This window comes from Macrosteles quadrilineatus, unplaced genomic scaffold (assembly GCF_028750875.1).
Source record: "Macrosteles quadrilineatus isolate MER2022 unplaced genomic scaffold, UCM_ALF_1.0 Scaffold_3__2_contigs__length_128488019, whole genome shotgun sequence".
Taxonomy (NCBI): Eukaryota; Metazoa; Arthropoda; class Insecta; order Hemiptera; family Cicadellidae; genus Macrosteles; species Macrosteles quadrilineatus.
In genome coordinates this window covers 21620740-21639812 of record NW_026542596.1, presented here as the reverse complement: position 1 = coordinate 21639812, position 19073 = coordinate 21620740, and the positions used below count along the sequence as shown (strand labels likewise).

The following is a 19073-nucleotide window of genomic DNA, read 5'->3' as shown; positions in this document are numbered from 1 at the left end:
ACGTCGTTTCAGTAATCAGGACAGGACAAGACAGAAGACAACACAAAGTAAAGTAAGCACGTAAGAAGATCAGTCAAGACAAGGACAAAAGAAGAGATGAGAGAGTCAGATCGAGAGCACGAGCAGCAGCACACAGATTCAGAATTCCGATTCAAAGATTCAACAGAGGCGAGAGAGAGAGAGAGAGAGGCGAGCGGCGAGGCCGGACCGGACCGGCGGTCGAACTCGAAACGCCGGCCGGAAACTGGTGGAAAAAACCTTGGAGGCAGACGGCAGACTGACTGCGTTGATTAAATATCACTTTGTTTTATATGTATTTCAGGTGTTGTTGACCGTTAAGTTGGTGGTTGAGTTGGGTTGAATCAAGGCCCCACTAGAAAAAAGTTTCAGTCTAAGACTGAATTTCGCCATCAAGCCGTATATCTCTCCACTGCAGCATGGATTTTCTACCGGACGCTCAATTACGATTTGTTTTTCAGGATTAATTTTGCCAACAGTGTCATTTGGAGGCTTCTGACTATAATGAAGGGTTATACTAATCGGTAAAAATTAGTTCTGGTCATTAAATAAAATTATAAATGCCTCAAATTCAATTTTATATTTTTTTATTATGAAATTAAACTGTCATAACCTAACCAAACCAGACTTGCTGATAATGAAAAATCGAATGAAGGTTTAATTAGAAAAAACTGTTCTGTTCATAAAATAAAAATATAAATGGCTAAAATTCAATTTTTTAACGTTTTAATTATAAAATTAAAATGTCATAACCCAACCAAACTTGCTGATAATGAAAAAAATCCTAGACAAAAAGTTAGTGAAATTGGAAGGATTCGAATCCGGCGCTCCCGCATATCAGCCCAGCACTCTATCCACTATACCATTGAGGCCGATGATGGCAATTTGTATCGTTGCGGTAATGGTGTTCCCTCAGCCAATCAGAAGCCTACAAATGACGCTGTTGGCAAAATTAATCCTGAAATAAAAATTCAGCGGCCGGCACCACCATTCGAAAGCGTGGGATACTGAGGCCGGCGGGTCGGGTCGTATGAACCTCTCTCTTTTTTACTCAAACATACATTCTCTCAACCTTCTCAACTCTATGAAATACCCCCCGAACCCCCCCCCCCCCCCCCCGGGAGTCGTGGCTATGCTGGTCTAGAATTAAGGCATGTTATAACTTACAATCAATTTGAACAGTATTTCAACACTCTTGGTAATAGATTTATTGCAGGGGGTGATTTTAATGCAAAGCATCAAGAATGGGGGTCTTGGCTACACCCAGAGGCAGACAGCTTTTAAGATTAATGAATGACAATCAGTTCACCCATTTTTCAACTGGTGAACCTACCTATTGGCCCACTGATATGCGAAAAATCCCTGATCTGTTAGACTTTTTTATTTCAAAAGGTAACCAAAATTACACTGAAGTAAAATCTTGTCTTGACCTATCTTCTGACCATTCACCAGTTATGTTAAATTTAAGTACCGAAATATTTCACAAAGAACCAGGGGACGTGGACTGGAATCAATTTTGAAATTTTATAAATCAAAACTTAAATTTACACATACAGCTACGTAGTCCTGAAAATGTAGAAGCTGCTGTTGATCACTTTGTTGACTGTATTCAAAATTCTGCCAAAGAATCCACACCTCTAACTAATCATGAAAAATCAGAGAAAATAGTCCTAGGCTACCCAATTCATATCAAGAAAAAGATAGCAAAAAAGAGACGACTCAGAAGAATTTGGCAAAACTCAAGAAACCCAAATGATAAAGCCAACTTTAACCGAGCAGCACGGAATTTGAAAAGATTATTGTAAGACACAAAAAACCGATGGTTTGAAGAATATACTCAATCTTTGTCGGCTACGGAAGCTACAGATTACTTGTTATGGAAAGTCACAAAAAGGCTGAAGCAACCCCAAATTTCAATCCCGCCAATTCGTAAACCGGATGGAAGCTGGGCTAAGAGTGACATAGAAAAATCTGAAGCTTTCGGGGATTACTTTTCCAATGTATTCAAGCCAAATGTAGGTGTGGTCAACAATGAAGAAGAAATAATAGAATTATTGGACTCTCCACTTCAACTTGACTTTCCTCTGGAAAAATTCAGACCTACAGAAGTTAAGGCAACCATTGACAAATCGCTAAATCCGAAAAAATCTCCTGGTTACGATTCTATCACTGGGAAAATGTTAAAAGAACTGCCAAGGAAAGGAATTATTTTTATTACATTTCTCTTTAATTATATATTGAGACTAGACCACATACCAACTCAATTTAAGAAAGCCCAATTAATTGTCATACCAAAACCAGGAAAACCTCCTCATGAAATCACTTCCTACAGACCTATAAGTCTCTTACCTATAGTGTCTAAGTTGTTTGAGAAATTGTTCCTCAAAAGACTACAAGCTCTTTTTGAAGAAGAAGACGTCATTCCAGGACACCAATTCGGGTTTAGACGGAGACATGGCACCGTGGAACAGGTCCATAGGGTTGTTCATACAATTTGAAACTGTTTGGAAAACAAACAATTTTGTTCTGCTGCTTTCCTTGATGTCAGTCAGGCATTTGACAAAGATGGCACTCTGGCTTACTATTCAAAATTAAGAAGTTACTACCCCATTCAGTTTTTCCTATTTTAAAATCATATCTTATCAACAGAACTTTCCAAATTAAACATCAAAATTACTTAACTGACCTTTACCCTATAGAATCAGGAATCCCCCAAGGAAGCGAGCTTGGACCATACTTGTATATTCTCTATACATCGGACCTACCAGAAAGTGTAAACACTATGTTTGCTACATTTGCGGATGACACGGCGATTTTATCTGTCCACGACAATCCAACTCAAGCTACAGCAAATTTACAGCTAAACTTGGATGAAATTTCACATTGGTTTAAAACATGGAGGTTCAAAATTAATGAAAATAAATCAGCACACATTACTTTTACCTTAAATCAGGCTACATGTCCTCCAGTATCCATGAACAATATTCACCTCCCTCAAGTAACAGAAATAAAATACTTGGGCATGCACTTAGATGCAAAGCTTAATTGGAAGGCACATATCTGGACTAAAAGACAACATCTAAATTTAAAAACAACTAAACTTAATTGGCTTCTTGGATCTAAATCAAAACTCAGTACACAAAATAAATTGTTACTGTACAAAACAGTTCTAAAACCAATTTGGACTTATGGTATTCAGCTTTGGGGATCAGCAAGTACCTCAAACATTGAAATTATTCAACGTTACCAATCAAAATTATTACGTAAAATTGTCAACGCTCCTTGGTTTGTTACCAACAGAACACTTCACAATGATCTTCAAATTCGATCAGTCAAAGAAGAAATTACAAAATCTAGTGAAAAATACATTATAAAATTGGAAAATCATTCAAATCATCTTGCACTTAATTTATTGGACAATCACAACACCATTTACAGACTGAAACGACATACGATATTGGACCTCCCATTCAGATTCGGCTAAGTGTTATCAAAATTCTCTTTGTTAGCTAGTGTTGACAGTGGTCAATCACTAGCTCATGTTCTTAAAGTTAATGTTGTATTATTATTTATATCATTTGCTTATTGTTCAACTTGAACAGATTGTAAATTAAATAAAAAAAAAATAAAAAATATCATAAAGTTCTGTCACTTCTATTAATCGGTCGTCTTCATCTGCACTAAAACCTAACTTCATCCCAGACGTTGTGTGGATAGCCAATGACGCCATAGCAAAAATGAAAAGTTGTCAAAATAGTATATGAAAACAATCAGAAAAGTAATTGTCGCTGAGCTACTGTCGCTCCTGACTGGTCGTGGAGTAGTACATTTTTATGATTAGTCGGCTCTAGCGACAGTAGCTCCAAGCAAAACAGGACTATGCAAAACCCCCAAGACCAGTGTCCCGTGACAGTCGCTCGGCGATAGTCGCTGAGCGACTGTCATACCTGTCGCTCTAAGCAGGACTTACCTTTAAATATTACTTTGGTGCTTGGCCATATGGAAAGAATAGGTAATAAACTGTAGGGTGTTAAGATTTTTTTTTACAATTTTCTTTTATTCTTTAGATGTATAACAATAATTTGTTATTAGTGTTAATTTTATGTAATTTACTCTACAAAGCTTATCTGGTCAAAACTATTACCTTATTCATATATCATGAATTTACATATATTAACAGCCTAAATATATACATAAAGAGTTGTTTTCTTTACCATTAACATATATGTTTGCATCTTATGCAATTACTTGAATTCTTTGGTCTATGTTTATAACTTACAGTTCCAATGATTGTCAAAATACTTTATGATCTGTCATTGTTATCCATTTCCTGGTTAATACTGACTCCTGGAATTCCACTTATGAACCCACTGTGACTGTTTTGATGTCCTAAAGATTCAGTGACAAAACATTGTCAAGTTGGGTTTCAATTAAATAAATTTAACTCACTTTTAGACTGCTATAAAATCTCAAGTGACTAAGATTGTATAATGAAGGGATAGCAGCTAGCTTACCTTAAAAGAAGCTCAGGTAGGCCATGGAACAATCAGTGCCGATGTTCTTAAATAATCTCCAACACGTAAATAACATAACCTCAGTGCAAACTATCAAACATGGATTCTATTTATTTTTTTACAATCCAACACTTATTTTTTACAAATGTTGGCGTTGGAAATGATTATGATATAATACTATCGAAATGTAGGGGCCTACGATAGTTTCTGTAATCTAGGAAAATTCAATTCTAAGTCGTCATTTTAATAAATAAACATTTTTTAAAGATGAAAACATAGTAGAAAGCTACTATAAGGAAGATTTAACCCAAACTGGTGTTTTCAAAGTATCGTTTGTTTTAGAATTTATGACTTTCAATTTGAATTGACCAGTTTGCAGATTTTGTCACTTTTGAGGACGCAAAAACCAAAGCAAATTTACACTCTGTTACAATACAAATCATAACATATAGCATTAACAATAAAAAACTTAATATTTACTCTATGAATCATGGTAATCAAACAATAATGAAAGACTCGTTGAGTGAAATTGGATTATTACAACCAGAATACTCTCCTGTACACAATGAAGCCTATTACTGCAAATATAAGCCCTATTAAAATATTGCTCAGGGAATCAAACACTGGGGAGCTGGAAGGTTGGTTCTCTTGTATTGTTGTTTGGTTTGCATTTTCATTCATGATTCTCTCTGAGTCAGCATTTCCAGTGTTGGTGACCTGACCACTCTCAGTTGTTTCATCGGCCTGTAACAAATTAAATATGGCATGGTCATGTTTTGATCTTTTGTCGGATTTGCTATGCAGGATCATCAAAACACGTTTATAGAAATTCCTTGTCCAAAACTAATTTATTATTAATAGACTATGCTAAGGGCTGATATCGTTAATCTCCCACCAAAATCCAAAACACTAGGCTACCCTGGCTACCACTGAATTATCCTATGTAGATTATGAATAACCTATTTATTTGTCTAAAATATGATATCATTGGCCAACTCATGTCAGCTTTACGTTTGCAGTAGGCTATTATGCATGCAATGCCCAATAACTCACTGGTTCCACAGTATGTGACAGGCAAACCTTATAATTTCTTATATCATAATTTTCATCAATCTTTACAGGTACCTATTTTACTGAATTTCTCATAAAAAACATATTTACTATTTTTTAAACTACACTGTTCTATTAAGTTATCTCTCGCCTTAAATACTTTCAGCACACTATAAACTAGGCATGCATATAATCAAGCTTTGAGGCTGTAGCTGCTAAAGGGGCCTAAGTCGAGATGGGCCCTTATAGATGAGATTCGCTATTTCGCTTCCTTATGTCTTCTAGTATAATCTAATCGTTGATCACTTGGAATGGTGTATTTCAGTTTTGTTTGTTTGTATGACTCTTTAAGTCAGCTGGTGTCACCAGGCCCTTTAGGCATAGACGACTGCCAACGCAGATATAGTAACCTCTAAACTTTAACAGCGATTATCTCAAAACAACGGTTTTCGAGATAGGCCCGTTTAGCAGCTACAGCCTCTAGAATATGAACTAGAGTGTGTCAAGTCAGTCAATACAATGTACTAGGTATGCGGCCTCAGGTCTGCAAATTGAGCAGAGCTAACAAAGATGTAGAACAAAAATAATCTTAGTTGTAAATAGAATTATTATAAAAAATACCATATATATATATACGTATACAAAAATTTGAACAAATTGTGTTTTTGGCTTCTGGGGACATCAAAATGAATAAGTAAATCGGTCCCGGGCCTAGGTCTTACTGTGCCACCTTCGGTAATAGCTACTTCCCAGTAGGGAAATTTGCTAAAAATATATACCGTGTCCCAAAAAAAACTGAACAATTTTATTTACTTATAAAAAGTTTGTCAACAAACACACGATAAACTAATTACATTTTAACTGACACAAATATTCCTAAGGTTTGTTTGATATCATATGTGTTAATGATTTTCAACATGGTTACCATTGTTGGCAAAAAGATAGTCAATACGGCTGTCCAATTCAGCCCACACTCTATGGCGCATTTCGTCAGTAATGTTAAAGGCTGCATTTATTCTTTTCGTCAATTCTCGGACATCGGAAACTTCTGTCTTATAAACTTATAATTTTGACAAATTTAACTCACATGCTGCACAGCAAACAGACTTTCGAGGGTCGTGAAGAAATAATTGTTGCACTTTTTCAATCAATTCATTTTGGATTTTCGGCCTACCTCTTTACCTTTCAAATGTTGTAAGCTTCCAGTTAACATAAATTTGTCATACCAGGCTCGAATGCTGTTCCGTGATGGAGGACGTCGACCATAGCGTCTTCTAAATGTTCTTTGCAATATCTGACTTACTTTGAATGTACCACTCAACACATTCCGCTTTCTCTCGTGCGTTCATAGTGCCTGCTTAATGACAGGGCAATGTTTTTAAATTTCAAGTTTCAAGCGACAACAATGAATCAGCTGATACTTACAATTGATATTGAACAAAACTTCATGAGCTCAGTTATCATATGATCACCTTCAAAGTAGACTAGGTATGCCTGGACGTATTATATAACAATTTAAAATTGTTCAGTTTTTTTTGGGACACGGTGTATATTATAGGTTACAACAGAACAACTTAATAAAACTTTAAATAATCAATACAATACTTTATCAAATGAGAATCCAATTTATTTTAAACCTGTTGTTACAAGCGATCTCCTCGTGTCTTTCAATCTCCTTTTTCTTCACTGTCCATGTATTGTTCATAATTATGATTGTAACATTGATTTGGTAATATAATCCTCATATATAATACGTGACAGGCGATTTCTACGAAACACTACTCCTCCGTTAATAATGGACGGATTTTTACAAATAATGTGTCAAAATAAGTATATTTTTGTGTAGACGACCCCTTTCACCAATTCCTGTAATTAAAGTCCTCGGGCTTTACCCACAGGCCATCAAAATCTCAATGTATTTCTTATAAAGAAAAGATTTTGATTTTGGTGATCGCCTATAATTAAGTGACAGGTCATTTTATTCACAAAGTGAAGACAAATATCACAAAATTTGAATCACAATTCTACGTCGCTTCATTGATTGTCCTTTTGTTAGCGGTATTCCACGTCCTGCTAATTTCGATTGTTGAGATCCATTTCCCACACTTGTCGATCCATCACCCTCAGCACTGGCTGAATCAGACCACCGTCACCACATCCTAACTTATTGAATAAACAGCACCAACTGAAAAGGTCTGACAGATTTCCATCCCAGGAATTCCATTGGAAATTCCGAAATAACATTCCATGCGGAGTCTTCGATGACTAACTCGGGTCTGCATACTTCCCCCCTTCCACAAACGCCACGTGACTGTGTAGCTGTGCAGCAGTAGACCAAAGACATCATCATAAAAAGTTTTAGAAATAATATATTATTGTATATTGAAAATATAGTTGACAAAGGCTTTGGCCGCTTAACATATAGAGTGAGCTGTTTGTATTTTTATGGAGAACAGATTACTTTATAAACGTGAGCGGCAAGCCTGCTGCTTCTCAACATCGACTAGCCAATCAACGAAGCAACGTATAATTATGATTCAAATTTTGTGATATTTGTCTTCACTTTGTGAATAAAATGACCTGTCACTTAATTATAGGCAATCACCCATTCGATTTATAGAATTTGTACTGGGTCTAGTTATTTCTAAGAATTAAAAGCAGGCAGTAGCAATGACCGCTGGGATGGGGTGGCGTGCCCCCTCGGTTTCACAACAATAGCTATGTTTTGACAACAGCGCATTAGGCCTGACTGGGTCTACCTGGACATTTTCTCTCTTTATATGGCCGGGACTGTAGTTGTGTGAGCCAGTTACAGAATGCGCTAGTATCTAAAATTCAATTGTCTACCTTATTTTTTGTTACTCACATCATTGATGGGTCATAACAGTTGCTATAGCTCATAATAAGTCGTTCAATCAGTTTAACTTGGTAAAAACCATTGTGTATTCGACAGAAATCAGTAAATTAGATCAGCGCAATCTGTAGGGGGTCACATCAACTAAAACAAATTTGATTAAAAACCTGGCGACAACTGAGGGATCTGAAAAATTTAAAAAATGAATGGTTTTCTGAATATACAGGTAATTTGTCACCTGATAAAACAACAAACTACTCTTTATGGAAAGCTACTAGAGGGATGAACCGTCCAAATATCCTGATACCGCCTATCTCTAAGTCCGATGGAACTTGGGCAAGAAACGATATTGAAAAATCTGAAGTGTTTGTAAACCACTTGGCCGCAGTGTTTACTCCCAATCAAAATCAAAATAATAATTTTAATAATCTTGACAAAATTCTTGAGTTCATTGACTCACCAAATCAGTTATCACCTCCAATAAAGCCCTTTACTCCCTCAGAAGTCTGTAAACTTGTAAACAAATTAAAACTGTTTAAAGCCCCTGGATACGACTTAATCACGGGAAAAGTAATGAAAGAGCTTCCTAGAAAAGCATTTATATACCTGACACTCATTTTTAATTCAATTATACGGACTGAGTATTTCCCGTCACAATGGAAAGTTTCAGAAATAATCATGATAGCAAAGCCAGGAAAACCACCCCAACAAGCAAGTTCATATCGACCTATCAGTCTACTTCCAATAACATCCAAATTGTTTGAGAGGCTCTTCTTGAATCGTCTACTTGAAGAAGTAGAGGACAGAAACTTGATTCCAAATCATCAGTTTGGGTTTCGACGGGAGCATTCCACAGTTGAACAAGTACATAGATTGGTTAATACAATTAAAGAAGACCTTGAGAAAAAGAACTATTGTACAGCTGTCTTTATCGATGTAAGTCAAGCCTTTGACAATGTTTGGCACACAGGCCTACTTTATAAACTCAAACTTAATCTTCCTCATACATTTTATATGACAATTAAATCATACCTAACCGACAGATATTTCAGAGTTAAATTTGGAGATAGCATTACAAAATTGTACCCAATTCAAGCTGGCGTTCCCCAAGGAAGTGTTCTCAGACCTGTACTATATACGCTGTTTACAGCCGATCTACCTGAAAATGTGAATACTTCTGTGGCCACTTTTGCTGACGATACAGCTATTTTAGCGTCCCATCCTAGCTATCCAGTGGTAGCTTCACTTAATCTTCAAAATTCCCTAGATGACTTAGAAGAATGGTTGCAAACGTGGAAAATAAAAGTGAATGAGAGCAAATCTACTCATGTGACCTTCACTACCAGATTAGGTACTTGTCCTCCTGTAACCTTAAATAATGTCCAAATTTCGCAATCCCACGAAGTGAAATATCTCGGCATGACGATTGACAAAAGATTAACATGGAAAAACCATATATGGAATAAAAGAATGTACCTAAATTTAAAATTTAAAAATCTTTCCTGGCTCCTAAATAGTAAATCAAAATTGACCATTGCAAATAAATTATTACTATACAAAGTGATCCTGAAGCCAATTTGGACTTATGGAATCCAACTGTGGGGAACGTCCAGTATGTCGAACATAAACATCATCCAACGATTTCAGTCAAAAGTTTTAAGGTTCATTCTGCAAGTCCCGTGGTATGTTAATAACAATATCCTTCACAAGGACAGTGGAATTCCTACGGTTGAAGAGGAAATAACCAAATTTAGTACAAAATATCTAAAGAAACTTGAAAATCACCCTAATCACCTGGCTCTAAACCTCTTGGACAACAGTACCAGTATATACAGGCTAAAAAGGATTCATGTTTTGGATCCAAGCACACGTTTTGTTTAAACAATTTAATTTTCTCTTGTTTATTTACATATTTATTTTTTCATTGAAATATTTTTAAGTTAGCTCTGTCAATGGACAGAGATTAACTAACGTTTTATTAAAAGCTGTTATTGTATTTGCTAAATGTTCTAAAAATGAACAAATTGTAAATAAAATTGTGATAAAAAAAAAATAAAAAAAATAAAAAAACTATAACATGGGGATGGAATGTCTATTTATGCTATGATTATTTATTTACATTTACCTTGTTACTTGGTAACCACCATGACAACCACCCATAAGCCTAAATGTTAAAAATTAAAGTTTTAAATTAGATTTAAATTGCGTAGGCATTATAAATTGAGATTTGTTTAATCTACCATGATCCAAAAAAACCAACACTATTAAGAAAAAAAAAAAACACTTTGGTTTAGAACATAAGAATTAGCCTACTACAATATCCATAGTTGTCAAAAGATAAAAAAAAATTAAATCTCAACACAACAGATTCACACTCACATTTCTTAAACGAAACCATTGACTATTGGATACAAACGTTGTATTAATAGTCAAAGACGAAACACATCTGTTACAGGGTGTATACTATTTTATTAAAGTGAAATTCCAGGTTTTTTCCAGGTTTTTTCCTGGTTTTTCCAAGTTTTTCCAGGTTCCCGCGTATTTGTTTGGTTCCACTTAAACTATAATCAATTTAAGACTTGCAGCCTAAGTATACAATATAAATTTACATTAAATTTGTTTCAAAGTCCAGTGAGCTAGTGTTGAAAAAGTAATAATCCATATTATAGTAATAATTTTCATTATCATCATTACTTAAGTCCACGGAAACATCGTCTCTCTCGATGCAGCAAAATCATGAATATTATCTTCATTTTTTATGAACACAATATTATCAACGGCGGCTAAATCCTGAATATTTCCTGCGGTCGTGCGGTCGCTTCCCACGGTAAGGTAAACGTCATCACAGTCTTACGTTACCATAGAAAAATCCTGGACATCTCCCGCGGTATGTATACATTATCGCCATCTCTCGCGATCACGAAAACGTAATCATCGTCATCCACAATCGCGGCAAAATCACGAAAATCTTCCGCGGCCGTATGCATCATCATTGACTCCCACGGTCACGTAAACGTCATCTTCATCGACCGCGATTACGGCAAAATAACGAAAATGTTCCGATGCCGTGTAGACACCATCATTGACTCCCACGGTCACGGGAACGTCATCGTTGTCGTGCACGATCTCGGCAAAATCATGAATGTTTCCCGCGGCAGTGTAAACACCATCGTTGATCCTGCGGTCACGTAAACGTCATCGTCGTTGTCCGCGATCGCGGCTAAATCATAAACATCTGCGGCCGTGAAGACAAAATCATCGTCGTCTTTCGCGGTCACGGCAAATCACGAATATCTTCCGCGGCCGTGTGGACATCATCATAGCCTCCCGCAGTCACGGAAACGTCATCGTCGTCATCGTCCGCGATCTCGGTAAAATCATGAATATTTCCCGCGGCCGTGTCTACATCATCGTCGTCTCCCGCGGTCACGGAAACGTCATCGTCATTTCCCGCGGTCACGGAAACGACATCGTCGTCGGTCGCAATCACGGCAAAATCATGAGCATATCACGCGGCCGTGTAGAAATCATCATCGTCATCTTTCGCGGTCACGGCAAATCACGAAAATCTTCCGCGGCCGTGTAGACATCATCATTGCCTCTCGCAGATATGAAAACGTCATCGCCGTCGTCCGCGATCTCGGCAAAATCATAAACATCTGCGGCCGTGTAGACATAATCATCGTCGTCTCCCGCGGTCACGGAAACGTCATCGTCGTCGTCCGCGGTCACGGAAACGTCATCGTCGACTCCCGCGGTCACGGAAACGTCATCGTCGACTCCCGCGGTCACGGAAACGTCATCGTCGTCGTCCGCGATCTCGGCAAAATCATGAATATTTCCCGTGGCAGTGTATACATCATCGTTGACCCCGCGGTCACGGAAACGTCATCGTCGTCTCCCGCGGTCACGGAAACGTCATCGTCGTCTCCCGCGGTCACGGAAACGTCATCGTCGTCTCCCGCGGTCACGGAAACGTCATCGTCGTCTCCCGTGGTCACGGAAACGTCATCGTAGTCTCCCGCGGTCACGGAAACGTCATCGTAGTCTCCCGCGGTCACGGAAACGTCATCGTCGTAGGTCGCAATCGCGGCAAAATCATGAGTATTTCACGCGGCCGTGTAGAAATCATCGTTGATCCCGCGGTCACGGAAACGTCATCGTCGTATCCCGCGGTCACGGAAACGTCATCGTCGTAGGTCGCAATCGCGGCAAAATCATGAGTATTTCACGCGGCCGTGTAGAAATCATCATCGTCATCTTTCGCGGTCACGGCAAATCATGAAAATCTTCCACGGCCGTGTAGACATCATCATTGACTCCAGCTTTTAGGGAAACGTAATCGTCGAAGTACGCTATCGCGGTAAAATCATGAATATTTACCGCAGCCATGTAAACGTCATCGTCGTCTCCCGCGTTCACGGAAACGTTATCGTCGTCTCCCGCGGTCACGAAACGTCATCGTCGTCTCCCGCGGCCACGAAAACGTCATCGTCGTCGCCCGCAACCGCGGCAAGACGCATTTTACGACTACAATCTTCTACCGGGGCTAAAATAAAAATCCCGGATTCGGTCCAAAATTCCCAGCTTTTTCCCGGTTTTTTCCAGGTCCCTTAAAATTCAAGGTTATTTCCCGGTTCTCCCGGTTTTCCCGGTTGGTATACACCCTGTGTTAGCATTAATGTATTATTTACCTTAAAAACAACATTCTGGATCATTGTGGACTCGTCTTGAGTGACAGGTTTTCCAGTAGGATCTTTGCTCAGAATCTCACTCAGTTTGCCACATGAAGGACATTCCCAAGACTGTGACCTAGGAAGTAAAAAATATAATTAATAATTCTGAGAGTATAGACTAACACTGTTGCGTAGTGCTTGTTCAGTGAACTTCCCTAAAAGAGGAGTTAGCTATCAATGTAATATTTATTTACACCAATGCCCAAGGCGATTATAATATTTTCTTTTGGTTTGTTTGTTATACTGGACATGGATCTTAAATGTAAAATTCTTTTTATTATAAACCAGATTGAATAAAACCTAAATAAAGCAACTAGAAAATCGATCAGTCTATATCCAAACAACATCTAAGGTAAGGTTAGACAAATATAGTGTGACAATGGAACAAGGCATTTATTTTCTTAATGATATCGAAAGCCTAAAATCATTTATAATTACGTTAACTGATCATGTTTTCTTTTGTGTCGTGTATTTCATAATCTAGAGTGGCTAATCAAAATTTATTTACTTGAAATAAGAGGGACATGTGATGAACGTTTTGTATGGTAGTATTTTTGCAGTCTATTGTTTGTGAGGACTGTTATACATTAGAGGACTCAACAAAGGGGCGATTCTCGCTCATAAGAATTGGTTAAAAAGTGAGAATCATAAAATTCCAAGATTCCAAGATTGTCTTGATCAAATCCCAGGATAGGATTAAAGCCTCGTGATTGGGCCCCTACTCCTCCCAATGTCTGTTGATGACGCTAAAATGGAATAATAATAAAAAAAAAAACATTTCAGCCCTTTAGACCGATGCCGGATTAGCTTTTACTGTAAATTCAACTCAAGATATTCACGGCCAACTATTCTCCTATCATTTTTTCTGTTCTCACATCACAAACATTTCTCCCCCAAAAAATATAAAGACAACAATGTTTAAACACTGCTCACTACAAAGAATTTTATTCATAAAAAGATTAAGTAGATTGGTACAAGGTAGACTTTTGTCCAACCACATTGTGTCAAAACTCAGCTTTAATAACAAATGTCCCAAATAGAACAGTATCCCCAGTAGCTTTTTAAATAAAAGCTTTCAAGTCTGAATGTTTAACGTTATTTTACGGTAGTGAATTTACAGCACTGTTCTTGATCAATAAGATAGTAAACACATGTTGTTTACTTTAGTCAAACTGTCATTAATGTTTGCACAGGCAACACACTTGCAAACAACTAAATTATGTTTTCAGACCTATGCTATTACTGTAAAATGTATCATATCATGTTTACAACGAATTATGTGTTTAGACATAACACTATTACATTATAAAAATCAGACAAATTTTCCGATCAATGAATTATAAAATATTTTTACTGTTTGAATACCTATGATAAAACAAGCATAAACCTGAGAGTTAAAACTTATTCAGTATTATTTATGCTTAACTACAGGTTTGTATAATGTTGCTTAGAAATAAAATGCTAACATTGTCGGTTGCTAGGCAAAACTAGATAGATCCTTGGTAGTCCGGTTGTGGTCCTTGGTAGTGGGCACGGGCGTCGCCGCCATAGGGGACATGGGGGACGCGTCCCCCCCAATATTTGAAAAGCCAGTTTTGTCCCCCCTGTCGCAAATTTTAAAAGGAATTAAAAAAATCATACAGAATGCGTGTTCACCTGATCGATCCCTGCCAGCAAGCAAGGTGCTCGCTCCGCTGTATGATGCGGAAGCGTACGACGTGGTGCGGTGGTGGGGGGCTGTACCGATTCACGATCCTCGAGTTGCACTGGATACCTAGACGCTTGTCTAGACGTTGCTTCTTCTTCTCGCGTTTCAGTCGGCAGTTGTTGATACTACAGTATTTGGATGTACGTTAAGCTAACCTTTTTCTCCTTGTGTGTTTTATGTGTAGTATCGGTTATATAGTTATTTTAATTTAAACTTTTTGGAAGTAGGTACATTGAACTGGTTCTTGACAAATGAAAAATGAAACGAGCAGAAGGACAACAAAATTTGTTATCATTTTTTAAAAAACAAAAAAAGGACAATGGTAAGTAAATACAGTATTATATATTTTTGTAAAAGATAACAAGAACTTTTCCGTAGATAGTTATTGATTTCATGTTACGGAATTAAAAAAAATTAATCAGAACTAAATCAGAAGAAAATATTTTAAAAGTGATCTTGGTGTCATTTGTTATTCTAACAGGTAGTTCGGAAGTCTTATTAAAAATGTAACTTTGTTATAGATCAAGAAACTGACGAAGAACATATTACACCTGAACAGAAGAAAATATTGTCGCCATCAAATTCTGGAGCTGTATCATCGTTTGTTTGCTCTCCATCAGTTGAAGCACAGCAAGATGGAGGAAACAACCAAGACGTAGTGTCATCAGTTGACTGCTCTATTCGTCACACTTCTCCTCATCAGCCTCAAATCCTACCAGGGGATTTTCCGGTGCAAAAACTTTCAGGTAGAGTGCTGAAATTCCAGACCAGTTGGTATGAGAGATTTCCTTGGCTACATGTGGCTGGAGCTGAAGGGGTAAGCTGTTTTTACTGTACAAGATATGCTCAGTTGTGCCCAGCAAAAACGCTGGCTACCAAAGCAGATAAGGCTTTTAGTGAAAAAGGGTTCAGTAACTGGAAAAAAGCTATTGAAAAGTTTGGAAACCACCAAACGAGTGATGCTCATTGCCAAGCTGTTTTAAGCTACTCTCAGTTACAAGCACCTATTGAGTCACAACTCTCACATATTAAACTCGAACAACAAAAACTTGCTTCAGAATCTCTTATGACTATAATAAGTAGTGTAAAGTATCTCGTTAGACAAGGTATGGCAGTAAGAGGACACAAAAATGATGAAGGAAATCTAATGGAACTATTGAAGGTTCGCTGTGAGGACAAGTCGTCTTTGAAACGGTGGCTAGAAAAAGATATTACCTATACTCACCCTACTATAAAAAACGAAATCATACAGATATTGGGAAATGAAATCATATCCAGTATAGTTCAGAGCGTTAAATTAAGCAACCCTTTGATGTACTCTGTCATTTGTGATGGGACGCGAGATATTGCTGGCAATGAACAGGTCAGTGTTTGTGTCAGGTGGGCTGATGCTGATCTCGAACCTCATGAAAGTTTTTTAGGCTTTTATGAATCGGCAAATACCTGTGGAAAAGATATAGCAGCTCTTATTTTTGACGTGTTGCTTAGATTGGAGCTCCCTTTGTCCAATCTTCGTGGTCAAACTTACGATGGAGCTGGTAACATGAGTGGTATCCATAAAGGAACTCAGTAGGTAGTAATAGAGAAACAACCACTTGCTGACTACATTCACTGTGGTGCTCACTGTGTCAATCTAGTAATGAAAGCAAGCTGTGAGACTTCAAGAACCGTCAAAAACGCAATGGATTGGGCTCATCAGTTAGGAGTATTGTTTTCGAACACAAAAGCTAAAGATGAATACAAACATATAGTTAAAGATGCAGCTCAAGGTCCAGTCAGTAATATTGCAAAAATAAAACCTCTGTGTCCCACAAGATGGATATACCGGAAAGGGCAAATCAATGAAATTTTGCAAAAGTATCCATTAATTTTGAAAACTTTGAATGAACTCACAGAACGTAAGTACGAAGGAGCCAGTGGTTTGTTGAGTGTGTTTGAAGATGGGACCACGTACTTAGGCCTGATTATGGGTAGAAAAGTTGTTGAACTTTTGGAACTACTAAACAAAAGTTTTCAAGGCGAGAAGAAAACAGTGGTTGGATTATATGAATCTGTTAAACTCATTGTTGATGGTCTGCAAAACCTCAGAACCAACCAGCAGTTTTCTTCTGTCTACGAAGAGTGTGCCAAGTCCATAGCTGAGCTAGGCCTAGAAGAATTAAGGCTCCCAAGACGAAAGAAAGTGCCTAAAAAGATATCTGAGGGAAATGCTAATGACTACGGCTACGAGTTTACTTCAACAGAAGAACATTTCAGACGGGAGTACTTTGAAGTCATTGACACGGCTGTACATGGTCTCAAAACTCGCATACTTGAACAGGCTGGTATGAAAAAACAGATTCAGCTCGAGAAAGTCCTGCTAAGAAGAGACAGTTATGATTTCAGTGTGCTAGCGCCATATCCGGAAATCAACGTTCAAACGTTGAAGTCAGAACTTGAGCTTTTCCACCTAAGAAACAAGGTGCTGAATTTAAAAGACGCCAAGGATGTTCTGACCTCTATGACAAAAGAGGTGAGGGAGCTATTCTCCAATGTTGAAGTTCTGGTGAGGTTAATGCTTGTGTGTCCAGCCTCAAGTTGTGAAGCAGAGCGAAGCTTTAGTGCTCTGCAGAAACTGAAGACGTACCTCAGATCCACCATGACTCAAAAAAGATTGAATCATGTTGCTCTTGGTTACGTCCACAAAGACGTATTAGACAAGGTGGACGAAAAACGGGTTGCAAAACTGTTCATTTCAAAATGAGAAACTAGGAGAAACGTTTTTGGTTCCATCAAGGATAGTAAATAAAGAAATAAAGAAAAGTTAATGTTTATAATGTAATATGAGAGACTGCATTTAATATCAGTAGTGAGTGTGTTAAATAAAGCATATTAAACCTGATAATAAGATTTTACCTAATACCTGTGTAAACTTTTTATTTAGTATCAGTTTTAATTCTATGTTTAAATATGTTTTGAGGCCAAAAACAATAGTTTTAAATAAAAAACCTGCTTGTAAAAATGAAGGATTGTGGGTTTAAATATTTGTGTTCAAACGTAATTTTATGGTCACAATTTTTCAAAAGATTTCCTTTACTTAATGTACGTCAAACTGACAAAGATTTCACATATCATTAAGGTCCTCTTAAACCGTTATAACTATTAGAATAAATAAGTGTGCCTACGGTATTATAATCATAAAAATAACAATCCAACGTTGTATAGTAATTGAATGGCATAAAGGCGAGCAATTTCGTCCTCTTTGTGTTTCCTCTATGTTTTCTTCCTCTCTGGTCTCTGCACTCGTTTGCAGCTGTGCTGTATGTTGCTTTGTTTCGATTTAACCTAAGTTTTACAAGGTTTTACCTAACCTCTCTCAGTGTTTTGTTTTTGTCACGTAACAACTTTACACATGTTTTTATATGACAAAATAGTTACAAATATTAATTATATAGACATATTTTTGAGAGGAAATACTATGTATTTTCTTTAAATCCATGCTTAAAAACAGTGTTTTTAGGGGCAGTATTTTCAAAAATTTTTCATAAAATTTTTCATAAAATTTTTCAAAAAATTCCATACCCCCCAAACCCCCTTGGGGAAGGACACACCTTTGTCCCCCTCAATGTTCTGATGCTGACGACGCCAATGGTAGTGGGTAGTGGTCCTTGGTGTTAGTAAAAAAAAAACAAGTAGCCGTGGGGTTGATGTGGCCTCACGATCTTGAGTCTGGTCGGGATCTTAACAGGTGCTTCAGACTATCCGGTTCAGTCACTGTCCCTACTCGATCCGGAACTCACAAAGGTTTCTTCTAAGATGTTCGACCTCTTGAGCTTACTCCAAGACTGACGAAATATTTTTGTCTCTAAGACCTCCTTTCCCCTCTTCGATACGTCATTCTTCCCCCAATGTCTTCGGGAAACACCTACCCTCTAATCATCCGTGGAATATTTCCCATAAGCGTCCCCATTGGCTTCTTTTCTTGTGACCAGCCTACAGAGAGCGTGGTGCTGACGGTAAGTAAATTTATTGTTGTATGCATGTAACAATTCTTAGAAACGCTGGAAACAATATTGTTTCTCTGGTTGATTCTTCCCAACGGTTCTGATTTCTTCGACTATGCAGTCGAGATAGAAATTCAATATCTGTCTGGCTTGTTCTCAGCCAGGTCTTTGCCTGTGGGAAACGTGCTATCTTGCATTTAACTTTCAAAT

The 19073-nt window shown here is 37.6% G+C and overlaps 1 protein-coding gene across 1 annotated transcript in view; it reads right to left on the bottom strand.

Annotated features, from left to right (window-relative positions):
- Positions 1–4079: 4079 nt before the first annotated feature.
- The window catches only part of LOC128990545 (ubiquitin-conjugating enzyme E2 J1-like), a 31189-nt gene continuing 16195 nt past the window's right edge, over positions 4080–19073 (bottom strand). The window contains exons 4-5 of the mRNA XM_054412954.1: positions 13131–13248; positions 4080–5276 (exon numbers count right to left, since the gene is read on the bottom strand). Of these exons, the coding sequence (XP_054268929.1) occupies positions 5070–5276; positions 13131–13248 (325 nt within the window). The 3' untranslated portion in view covers positions 4080–5069. The remainder of the gene's footprint in view (positions 5277–13130; positions 13249–19073) is intronic.